The sequence below is a fragment of the Frieseomelitta varia genome, unplaced genomic scaffold (assembly GCF_011392965.1).
Source record: "Frieseomelitta varia isolate USP_RPSP 00005682 unplaced genomic scaffold, Fvar_1.2 scaffold_418, whole genome shotgun sequence".
In the NCBI taxonomy this organism is placed as follows: domain Eukaryota; kingdom Metazoa; phylum Arthropoda; class Insecta; order Hymenoptera; family Apidae; genus Frieseomelitta; species Frieseomelitta varia.
Genome location: NW_025110166.1, coordinates 598,573 through 611,870, shown reverse-complemented (window position 1 = coordinate 611,870; position 13,298 = coordinate 598,573). Strand labels below are relative to the sequence as shown.

Sequence of the window (13,298 nt, the reverse complement as noted above, 5' to 3'; positions counted from 1 at the left end):
AAAGAAATAGTTAACAAATATATGTAAAACTTGCAACTGACGCGTCAATATCCATTTTTAAACGATTCTTCAGAAATTGAAATAATTGAAACATTTATATCAAATCTGTTGTATTTACTCCATTTATTTCGATTTAATTGAAATTGCCAAATTCTAATATTTTAACTAAGAAATATATAAAATTTTAAATTTTTGTGTGGATTATCATTTTGGAATTGCATCCTTGGATAGATGTCATACTCGCTTTAATACCACTTTATGTTCTGGATGCAAGAGAACGACTTTTAAATTATAACTATTCGCTGCACTATCCAGCAACTGTGCCTTGAAATTAGAAATGGGAAATCGATACAGGCTTGATAATCAAACCCACACAGAAACCATTGTATAACCATCATCGTGATGCAAAATAGATACTCTTCGTTCCATAACCCGACATTTAAATTTTGTTACTCGGTGAACGCACACCGTTGTTTTAATAACGTAATGTTCAACGTAAGATGATTAAAAGCTTATTGCTTTAACTCTGCTGGTTCTCTTACTTCTCCTTCACGTTTGTGTCTTCTCAGATATCTTTCTTCTATGGAATACTGATTCGTAGGAAATATAAAATACGCAAAAGTGAATGAAATTGTATCATAACGGTGAAACTGAATATTTCGAAACTATCTGTAGTATAATAATATTTATTGAAATGTAACATGTATTGTCATATAGGCCATAAAAGAATAATTAATTCATTTGCATCACGACTTAAATTACACTGATGAAACTAAACATCCTGATTAAAACTTACCACTTTTGATTACTAACTGATTGTAATAAAATATCAGAGTATATAAATAATTATGTAGTGTAGGTATCTACTGTAGTATAAAATTCTTAATCACTATCTGAAGATTACTTTGCATTTGGTGATACAAAGCAAATATTATTCGTGGAATAGATAAGGAAATATTAACATTAGAACGCGACGATTGAAATATAAAATTCATATCAAAAAAATTAGGGTACAAGGAGAAGTTTACAGTGCAAGGAAAAATGCAAGTTCTTATTTATATATTCTACGAAAAATGATTCAAATTTTTAAAAATTACCAATTGGTCATTTTAATCACTCGAACTTTTAGAATTCCCTTTCATAGCATCAATGTTAAAAAAAGATATGATCAATGTGACGAATTTTATATCTTCTTTTTTTACAATTACGATTTTCGTTCAACAAATACGTGGTTGTATAGCTCTTTCTGTTTGAATCAGGGTTGATCATTTAAATTGTAATGATTTACATATAAAAGTTCGTAATAGTCGTATTAAGTCGAGTTCGTGTTTGAAATTCGCTGGAATCTAATTGAGATGAGCCAGAAGAGGAGCAAGTTGCAGGAATGCGAAAAACTTTGCGCGATCTTCAGGTTGGAGGGCGTGACCAGACGTCGAGCGTGCAACTCCGGATTTGTAAAATCTCGACGAAGGGGTTGGTTTAGTGTATCAACAGGTAGAAATGTAGCGTATCCTTGTCCCTACTAGGATAAGCCGTCGGCTAAGCGCCGGCGCTGGCTAAACCGCTCGCACCCTCTCGAGGGTGTGACCTATCATCCCCATTGGACCAACCGGACGTGTGAAAAAGAGAGAGAGAGACACGGTTCTGCGTTGGTCCTGCGCGGATAACATATTTTTTTAAATCTGTCAACACGAAGAGCGAAGTCTTTATCGCTGTCTTGTCGCTCGCTAGATAATGCTAAATAAATTCTTATCGCTCGTGCGGTATATTGTACATGCTTGATAAATAACAAGCGTTTTGTAAAATGACTTGTAATCGCACATATAAGTTTGTTACATTACATTGTAATCTCATCGAATTCTTTGCGATTCATCCTCATTTACGAAGTATTACACAGAAGTATTCATTGTTCATTTTGAGCGATTAATGTCGCTTTATTATATAATTTTTTTATTTCAATGACAATTCACGTGGAGATAATGAAGCATAATCGATTAGCATGCTCATTAGCATGCTTTTGAAATTTGTAAGAGGATATGAATCGTTCAAAGTACGATGTGGAAAAATGACACGAATAACGTTGTAATTGCCTTACTATATTTTAGCACTGCAATCACGGATATGTAATATGTGAATAAAATGTTTGAGTGAGATTAGAATTATTCTGTGTAAAAGATGAAATTGAGCGACAATATCGCGAACTAATAATTAATAGAAAAATAAAAAAATACTAATTATAAAAACTGATAATTAATAAAAAAGAATAACAATACTAATCGAGTGTTGGAATGACATTTATTAACTGATACTAACTAAGACAAAACTGTAGAATTAGAATTTACAAATACAAACGAAAAATTAGAAATACAATTACAAAAAATGAAAGCAATTTTTGTACTTTCGTCTGTTAAATATCTCATGATGTCTATCGCATGCTTGTTATTGATGTGTTGATGATGGTTATCGACATAATTCCAGGCTACAGTTAATCCAGTCAAGAGGGAACCTTAAATGCCACCCTGTTAGATTGAAGAAACGATGAAAAAATAGAAAAAGGTTATGATATAGCGACAGTAGGAGGGGGAAAGGGGAAAATATCCGCATGGGTCAGCCGAAAGAGACTTAGACTGTGGAGATGGCCGCCTCAATATCGGCTTTTCAGATGCTTCAGTACTTATCTAATGTCTTACATTTTCCAGTGGACTGCCCATTCAAATTTCGACTTATATATTTCATATGTAACATATTTTTTTATATTCAATATATTCAATATCTTTATATTTTATATTCTATTCCATATGTATATCTTATCACGTATACCATACATATATATACTTTTGTAGTATAAAATATTTATACATATATCTCTAAAACATTTTTCCACACTTTAGCTTCATTAATACTTGTTTATTATAGTACTATAACTAGTCAAAGTCATCGTCACTATCAACAATTAACTTTTTTTGAATATTGTATTTCCTAATACCAACTGGAAGTTTGGATATATTATACTGTATTTGTGTTTCAAATTTAATATTATACGATAGATAGACTTTATCATTTAATTGAATCATTCCATAAGTAACGTAATTTTTTACGAACTCAATTTAAAATGATAGGAATTGTTGCCATTAAAAGTTTTAAAATATTAAAGAAAATAGTTGAATAGAGAAAGATAAGAACGATATAAAAATATTGTGCTGCTAGTAGATTATTTTTCATTTTTATTTAATATATTCTTAAAAAATTTTCCATGTTATTAACCTTATTATTATTTGTTTACTATTAAACAGTAATTTATACATTATATCATAATAAAATGTATATATAAATTTATATATATTAAAACATTTTCTATTACAATTTTTTTTGAAATATTAAATATTTTATACTTATTAATCTCCAAATATTAACACATCGGATAATTTGATTCGCCGCATGTAAATTCAATATATATACTACGATGTATCGTAACATTTTGGGCGGATAACAGGTGCATTTGCCAATATATACTTCAATCTTTTTTACTATCACTGGAAATAATGTGTTCTCCACGCCTCATCGTGCGCACGAGTTATCTTACAGAGATATCATGTGGCATATCCCACGTTACTTATCAAAGATAAGTTCTCAGTAGTTTTCAGGTCGGTTCCGGGTACTGTTGGGCCATTTTCTTACGTTGAAACTTCACGAAAAGGAAACGCGAAAGTGAAAATGACCGATCAGAAATTATAATGTGATCGTGAAATTCTCGCGACGTTTTCGTTAACAAAAGTGTGAAACTTCACAAAGTGAAAATGTGATTTCTATGGATGTTCATGCGATCGCGTACGATAGCAGAGAATATGAAATACCGGATAATGACGCCTCGTGATTTACTCTGTTTGTTGGCCACCTACTTAGGAATTTTCTCGATCGCGCTATGCCAAAGTACTTGTCCAACAAGGTGCCTCTGCTACCTCAGCCAACTACCAAGGACTATCACGTGTTCGAAGCAAGGGTTGGAAGTGTTTCCTGAAAATATAAGCGACGTGGTGGGTGAATCTCTTCTGTGAAATCAAACCAGTAATGAGTTCTTCGTCGTAGCGTTGGAATTTCTAACAGATACGCACGAGTATTAAAGAAATGGCGATATAACAGACATTTTCTTCGCTTTATCGCATGGATCATTCTAGTTGTGGAAATGAGTCATTAATACTTACTAATATATCGACGGAGAACGAAAGAAATGCTTGAGTATCTTTGAGTATCTGAGAAAGAAATCTTTGTGATCGTGGTACAAGCGACTGAAAATGATTCTATGTGCGAAAATAGGTCAAGAAGAAAGAATGACATTTTTATTTTCTGTTTGAGACACTTCACTTTCGAGAAAATTGTGTCTGAAAGTTTGTCAAGTATACTTGAATTTGATTGATTCCAAAGGAGACAAGAATTAATAATCGACAGAATTACTCTGCATACAATAAAATTTTTTAGTTTAAAGTCTGATTTTTAAAAAGAATACATGTAAAAAGAAGTTAAAAATTTCTTTGGTACTAATTGATAAATTTTCAAATTTAATTTTCTCACAAACGAAACTTATTTACATACATAGAATAATCTTCTATCGATTACTCATTCTCATCTAGTCTGGAATTAAGTAAATTCAAGTACATACGTAATAAATTTTTAAATTCAATTTTCTGAAAGATTTTTTCTTGTATAAAAAAAATCTCATTCTTTTTACTCAATTCATCGCAAAAATACCTTGTATTTATCAAAATATATATGCATGTATCAAAATTTTTAACTCGAATCTTTAAATCAATTTTTGCTTAATATGTCACGTTGAATTGCATTTTCATGCTACGAATTTTCATGCACTTATGGAAAATTTGAGGATGTAAAAATACAAAAAATGCATAAAATATATAAAAATATATAAAACATCAAAAGTAAATTTAGTAGCGAAAACAAATTTCCATTTTAGACTTCGTTCTTATGATGGTATTCATAAAAATACATGCAATGCATAAAAGCACATACAATGAATTTCAATCTTATAAGTGCACTGCGATTTTTTATGCATTTATTAGTTGCAAAAATACACAGAATATACATGATATGTGAAATTATATAAAATATGCGAAGTTTAGCCTACATATTATGACATTTAGTAGGTAAAACATCTCTATTTATTTGTCTTTAGAAAAATACGAACTTCTACATTTTTTTTGTATTTATAGGAAATATTAAAATGCAAAATTTCACAAAATGCACGTTATGTAAAAAGATATAAACTGTATCCAAACTATAATGTTTCTATAATTGGTATATAAAACAATCGGGAGTCTATTTTTTTCATTATATTCTCAAAAAATTTGCATAAAAATCCGCAGTCTATTTAAAAAGTAATTTTGTACAAATTACAAGAGTGTGCATTAATCGACAACATTTTAAATTTATGAACATTTTTCTATTTAATTTAAGGCGATTGTTAACTTAATTATGTTGTAGGTACAGGAATTAAATTTATCTAACAACCTGTTAACGAATATCACTGATGACATTAATCGATTGATAGATTTACGAATCTTGAAACTAGCAAGAAATAAATTAACTTCGTTACCTGAGGATTTAAGTTCTTTAAACAGCTTGCGAACATTGGATTTGACTGCCAACAATATAAAACACATCGTTGATATTAGGTCTATAGTACAGCTACCATCATTGATGGTTCTATATTTATCCAAAAATCCACTATCTAAATTGGAAGGGTTAATGAGTGCCAGCATTAGAGCTTTGGATGCTAGTCATTGTGGTACAATTATATTTCACTAATTACATTACTATTTTAATAATCAATTTGTTACAAACTATATATTCTTCATCTAAAAATTAATATCATCATCTAAATATAATATAAACATGAATCTTTCAAGGTTTTTATTTTAAATAAATGTTCAAACGTAATGAATCTTAAAATTTAAATTTCAGTTCCTAATAAATTCTTTAATTTAAATTCTTAATCTATATTTTATTTATTCTACGTACTTAATCTATATTTAATTTTAAAATATTCTATAACTTAAATTTAAATTTTGAAATTACTTAAAGTCTTTTTTAAAATTCAGTATATTTATTTGTTTACTTCTTTACCTGAAAGTAGAATAAAAAAAGGTAATAAATGAATATATCTACTCTGTGATCACCTGGCTTCTTTTTAATATATTTTCATTTAACAGAAATACGGGAACTCACTAATACATCTTTGGATGGCCTACCAGAATTGACTATGCTTACCTTAATGGGAAACCCATTGAAAGACATTAACAAAACCTGGAGTCCAAAATTAGAGTGGCTCGACATGTCTGACTGCCTTTTAAATTATTTAAGGCCTGATACTTTCAATGGATTTCCAGCGCTTGAAGAGCTTCGACTGTCCAACAATCCTACTTTAGTCTACAGTACGAGGCAAGCAATCGAAATTCTAAGCAGAAAAATTATTCCTTAGAGTAATTAATTGTAATAAAAGAAATATCCAAAACAACAAATAAAGATAATCGTCTTGCATGTTATAATCATAAGCAGTAAAATTATATCTTTCTTTGCAATTCTTATTTATTAAATTAAATCTATATTATCGTATATATCCATGGTTATCTTAAATTGTTTTTTGTTTTTTGTGCAAATTTAGAAGATGTTAGAAATATATTTATATATTATGTAATGTTAGAGAGGAATAAGTTATTGTAAAGAAGAATCATTAAATACTTAAGGAAAATTATTTTCGGGTAATTAAATTTATACATATGACAGTAGTTTAATTTTAATTTTAACAAATTTGACGAAATTAAAGAAATTTGATAATTTCCTACTTGAGCTATATTGTTCCGTAGATAAACAAGCATTAGATCTTTTTCATTTAATACTAACTAAAACTAGATACTAAATTTAAAAAGATACTACATATGACTGATTTATAAAAAAATAACAGTTAAAAACAAGAAATAGTGAATACTATAACAAAAATTTGTTCTGTAAAAACAGAAAATAATAAAAATTAGTATTTTGGTATTAAAATTTTTACAAAATCTACATTTATTGTATAATCTATTATTTTATATTTATAACGTTTGAGAATCGAAAATCATCAACAGGTTAAATATTTAATTTATTAAATATTTCTTATTGGATATAATTTTATTTATGTATTTAGTTATTATAATATATGTCATATTATTTAAATTTTCATATATATATATATATATATATATATACACATTAATATTTAATTGGTAACATTTCACAATATTTCAGAAACTCAACATTGACACACTCAAAACTGAAAACGCTTGACGTGTCAAAATGTAATTTGGATAGACCTGGTCTCCACGGACTACCCTCGCTGACTCAGGCTCGATTATCCCGCAATATGATCCATATGTTGCCAGATCGAATTTTCGCCAAAAATAGAGAGCTCGGTTTCCTATATTTAAATGCGAATGGAATCGAAAAATTGAATACGAGTACGTTCGAGGGTTTAGTGAAACTTCAAGTGCTGGATTTGTCAGCCAATTACTTGGAAGTAATTCATCCGTTGACGTTTCACGAAAATGTGGAGCTCAAAGTGCTCAACTTATCGTACAACGTTTTGTATGAGCTTCCAAGTCTCACGTCAACCGTAACAACGTTGGACGCATCGTCAAATTTGATCAGCGACCTGGATGAAAATTTCTTAGCAAACATGCCGAAAATAAGAAGCGTCATTTTGAATAATAATCAACTACAAAGGTTTCCATCCAAATTGAAGTCCACATCGTTGAAGAATTTAGATTTAAGACGAAATAGATTAGTCGAAGTGTGTAACGACACGTTTCTCCAATTACCACAACTTCTGAGGATTGATTTGTCAGGTGCGAATTTTACCAATTTTTCAACAAGTTTACTACCATACCTGTCTTGAAATCTTAAAGTATCCTTTAAAAAATATAGTCAGTGTCAAAAGTCTATGTATCTCTGTAAATTTCAAATATTTAAAAGAAAATATGGGTTTTGAATATTTTATAGACTTTGATTTATTTATTAATTTTTTGATGACATAGGTTTTGAAAAAATAACAATGTTTCTTTTATGTTCGTTTATTGAAAATATAAATTAGTCAGAACAAAAGAGTCACAATTACGATGGGTGTATTAAAGTATATAAAATTATTCAGAATAATTATTAGGTATACAAAATAATCAGAATAGTTATTATTTGCCTTACTGTAAATGTGTTAATTGTACATAGATTTTCGTAAAAGTATGTTTTCGATTTATATATATTATACATAATGCTTTTTCAAATATATATATTATTTTATTTTAATATATTTATTATTTTTAAACTTATTCTTAATAGTACTTATTTTATACTAATTACTTGTATTTCTCATAATAATAATAAATCTTAAATTTTTAGGAAATCGATTAACAGAAGCTATAAATCCAGAAATCTTTCGAAATAATCCAAACTTGAATACCATAAAATTAGAGGACAATCCATGGCGTTGCGACTGTATTGACTTATACCTGATGTATAGTTTTCTAACAGAACAACCAGCAAAAACCGTAGACCAAAATTTGCTTTGCCAAAGTCCATCAAACGTATCCGGTTATACTTGGCATACTGCTTGTTTCAACATATGGAATAAATCTTTGTACTACAATAAAGATAGAACATGGGGGTTTGTGATGATCATAGTCCTTACGATTGTCGTTTTATCCGGAAGTTTCATATCTATCAGACACATGATGAGGATTAAAAGAAGAGCTATCGAACAAAGGCAACAATTGGAAACTTTAAGACTATTAAGGCAAAGAAGGTAAGAAATATTATTTCAAACGTTCATATTTGACCTACGAATTACTGACCATAAATAAAAACGCGCACTATGAATTTTTATGCATTTATGAAAAATCTGGAGATGCAATATTTCACACAATGTAAATAATATGAAAAATATATAAAGTATTGAAAGTATGATACTCTATATAATATTTAATAAGTAAACTAATTGTTTAGTTAGATTTCACTCTTTCAAGTATCTTCATAAAAATATAAAATTGCATAAATATCCATAGTCTAATAATGAGAAATATGAATATTTTATAATACAAACATAATTACAGTGCATAAGTATTTGAGCACTTTCATATTATTGTAGTATAAAATAAAATTTAAGTGAATCTTTCTAATTTAATCTTAACATATATAGTTAATAAATAACAATTAAAAAATTGCTAATGTCATCATAATTAGAAGCTGAAGACACTGCAGAATAATTTTCAATATCTAAATATGCCCATTATTGAAATTTTAGAACAATTGAAATATATACTTGTAATCATAAATTTTAGATTTTTACAGAATTTTCATAGTATTACATAGTTTTTAAATAGTATCAGCTATTAAATAAAAATATTGAATAATTGAATATGAAACAAAAAATATGAATTTGTCAAAAACATTCATCAATCATAATTGTCGAAACGTAACAAAAACAAACTTTTAATGGAATTGCCTAATTTGAAACGATTGTTCATTTATTTAATGCTTAAAAAGTATTCCAATTTAAATTAGATGTATTTTTAAAATATTACTTGAGTTACTTTTGCACTAAAATGAAACAAAAACAAAAATGCTAAAAGATAATAAAAGAATCGTATTAATAATTTTCTATAATTTTTCTAATATAGTATTGTTCACAAAAAAATTTTAAATTACAATTAAATTATATTTTCATTGTTCCTCAGTTGATAGTTTCCATCTACCAATCTGCAAATTACAATATTAGCTACATGAAACAAGTTAGGAATCTGCTTTATCTTAATAAAATAAATTCATTTAAAAATTTTTATAAATGTAAACAGTAAAACTGTTGTAAGTAATAATCTTATATTTCACAATCCTCTGTAAATTTTTTCAAAGCTTTTTAAAAAAGTTAATTAACTCTAAGAATTTATATTTTATTAAAGTTCTAATTATTACAAAAATTCCAATGGTCTCAACAAAAGTTAACTATTTCAATTGAAATTTTTTCTAAAATTACTGAAATATCTCTAACTTCTATCATTAATGTCATTAAATATTTAATTAATATTATCAATTTCAAGATAAATTAAATCATTTTTATCAAACATATCATTATCTTGAAAATAAAAATTCACCATTAATTATTTAATAGGAACCAAGTTGCACAACAACTGGAAGAAGAAGAGCACATTGAACATGCACCAGAACCAAGAATCCATCCCCTCGAGTTAATTGGGCCACCCAGTTACGAAGAAGCAATACAGATGCCAAGACTTGCTCGATCTTTGGACAATTTGGATGAAATTTCGGAGACGACTTCTGTGCGTGTAATGGGTTCCGCTGATAACATAAGATACAAATATAGAAGAACGAGGAGAACAAAAAAGAGAATACAGAGCGAGGACGATTTACTCAGAAGGGAAGAGCGACGACACGAAAGACTCAGGCGAGAACGAAATAGCTCCGCCGGTAACAGTGAAATCGTTTTACCACAAAGTCAAAGAAACTCTAGAGCTAACACGGCACGTAGAGCCAGAAGGAACAGCGCGATAAGTGATTCCATAGAAACAGGAAGTGAAAGAGTCCGAGCCAAACCGCAAACACCAAGTTCAAGAAAAAGGAGACAGAGATACACGGTTTACGACGGGCACTCGACCGATGATGAAGACTCGGACGTTGCACCAGTTGGTTCAAGTAGATCGATTATCATCAGGGAACTTCGAAGAGAACCGAAAAGCGGTTACAGGGAACCTGTGGTAGAACAGGATTCCTAAATATTCATATGTTATCGATTAAGATTCCACTAAGACATTTTTTCAAATGAAATATTGTTATATTTATATTTTTAATAATTTTATTTTAGAGAATGATTATAATTATTACTATAATCATTATTCTACCATTGAAAGATATTAATTAAAAACTGATTGCTATCAATAAGAAAATCATGTTGTGATAATATACTTTCATTGTTCTTTCGAACGAATTCTTTTTTCGCTGCCATTGAACTAATTAAATAAATAAGTAAAATAATTTATGCAATAAATGATATATCGCTATATATGTGAATCATTATGTTTGAAGATGACAAGTCTTCATTTGTTGGTCTCATGCATCCTAATCGTTATTTACTTATTTTTTAAAACGCAAAGCTTCTTTATTTCTTAATGTGTTCCTTTTTCAAATTTGTAATTACCATTTAAAAATAAATTTTTATCTTAAAATCTGAGGATTATTTTCATTGTCGACACTAAAAGGTTTAAAGTATATGTAGTTCATTTTCAATATTGTTCATAATCATCCGTCATGTTATTGTCAAAACATTATCATACCATAATAGAATGATTTTTATGTTTAACATTGAGTATTGCACAACTTTTAACTTTTTATTTAACTTTTCATTCATCTTTTGACGGTGAATGAAAAGTTGCAGGAGATTTGAATAATTAAATTATTTAATATAATATTAATAACTTATACTAATATAATAATACTAATACTAATACTAATATAATAATATTAATGACTCTTAATATTTTAGTTTTTACTACCCATCTAAATATTTGAAGGAAATGAACTATTCTTAAAAAAATGTATGTGCAATTACTTTAAAATAAAACAAATTATATTTGTTAATCATTAAAAACTCCATGAACAGTCTAAATAAATTGGGTATTTTAAAGGGTAACTACTGAAGTTTTATAAATATAACAATATGGTTAATGAAGGGATGGTATCAACATCGAACAAAAGACAAATGTGTATTTTATAAATATCAATATTTTATTTCGCATCCAGTGTTGAAAATTATAAACGCTTGAAAAATATATCGATATAATTGTTTCAACTATATATAGCTATCATACAGTTCGTTTCTATATATTGTATATATTGTATATTATGTATAACAATGTATATTTCATAAATGTTGCATGGAAGAAACTTATCTTTAGGAAACAAAATTAATGGTGAAAATAACGGTGACATGTCAATGATACCACGAACGATCGAACGTTACCCGTTCCTAGCATTTCAATGCTAATCACAGTAACAACAAAATGATTCTTCTTGTTGCACGTTCAATTGAACACGCATAAACAAAATGCTTCTTGTTTCCACAATTAATCTACTGTCATAGTACATAGACGCATAGATTTTCTTTGGAAGTAATTTTTACAAGGATTCATTGTCTTAATTCATTAAGGACCAACATTGCATTAATATAACATTTTATTTACAATTTGTTTTAAATTTTCAATTTATATTATCAAATCCCATTTCTTAATACTGATAACATAATATCGATAATTATTATTAATATTGATAATATAACATCAAATTCTATTTTTGAATACGTCCTTTTATATTTTTAAATGCTGCCTTTTAATATTAAAGGAAATTTCAAGGTCTCGTTTAATACTTTTTTATTATCATGTTTTCCATATAGATTTATACAATTTTATGAAATTTAAATAAGTTAAAGAATTTACAATTGATCAAGTGATAAATTATTGCTTGGTCTTTAATGGATTAATGACAAATACTTCGATATTTTACGCATTTGATGTACAAAAACTTACAGGAATTTGGTATAGAAGAATAAACGCAGACAAAAGTGATGAGAATATTTGTGTCAAGGCTCCAAGATTCCGAGAATTATCTTTAGAAATATTTATTTTTCATTTCGAAAGAATTCGATAGTTTTACATTGGATATTATCCAGCAAATTCTTTTTAGCCAACTAATTTTTCAGATTTTTACTAATTTCCACGACAATTCCCATTACTTTGTATGCATTGCAACAAATGTTTAAACAATATTTGATATGATATTTGTGATGTCGCTTTTACATTAATAGATTATTTTATAATTTCATTATTTATAATTTAATAATAAAATTTTTGTACAAAGATTGTTTAAAAATTTCTAAAAAATGCAAACAATTGGTCTTATACGAACTCATAGACAGTTGACATTTTATATTTAAATTGTCGAAGTTTAATTCCAATTTCAAATATATTATATGCTTTCATATATAAATTATGTAATTATATTACCTTATTTCATATCGATATTTTATTTAACATTATCGGTCCGACGATTAAAGTTATTAGAAGAGATGATATGATTAATCTGGAATGATTATTATAAATATATAGAATGTACATTTTATATAACTTAATTTTTTTTGTTATTATTATTAAGTGTTAAGTTTTGCTAGCGAAAATCAAATTCTTTTATAT

At 27.9% G+C, this 13,298-nt stretch overlaps 1 protein-coding gene across 1 annotated transcript; it reads left to right on the top strand.

The window, feature by feature from the left end:
• The first annotated feature begins 3,635 nt into the window (after positions 1-3,635).
• LOC122531834 (leucine-rich repeat-containing protein 15) lies at positions 3,636-11,197 on the top strand. Its single transcript, XM_043660073.1, has 6 exons — positions 3,636-4,034; positions 5,497-5,800; positions 6,225-6,453; positions 7,300-7,895; positions 8,443-8,845; positions 10,208-11,197. Exons 1-6 carry the CDS (start codon positions 3,813-3,815, stop codon positions 10,827-10,829), a joined length of 2,376 nt encoding a protein of 791 aa, XP_043516008.1. The 5' UTR covers positions 3,636-3,812; the 3' UTR covers positions 10,830-11,197.
• Positions 11,198-13,298: the final 2,101 nt, after the last annotated feature.

Coding starts and splice junctions, on each gene's coding strand:
- LOC122531834 (XM_043660073.1), top strand. CDS start 3,813: ATGTTCATGCGATCGCGTACGATAGCAGAGAATATGAAATACCGGATA. Junction 6,454..7,299: donor ACTTTAGTCTACAGTACGAG/GCAAGCAATCGA, acceptor ACAATATTTCAG/AAACTCAACATTGACACACT. Junction 7,896..8,442: donor TCTGAGGATTGATTTGTCAG/GTGCGAATTTTA, acceptor TTAAATTTTTAG/GAAATCGATTAACAGAAGCT.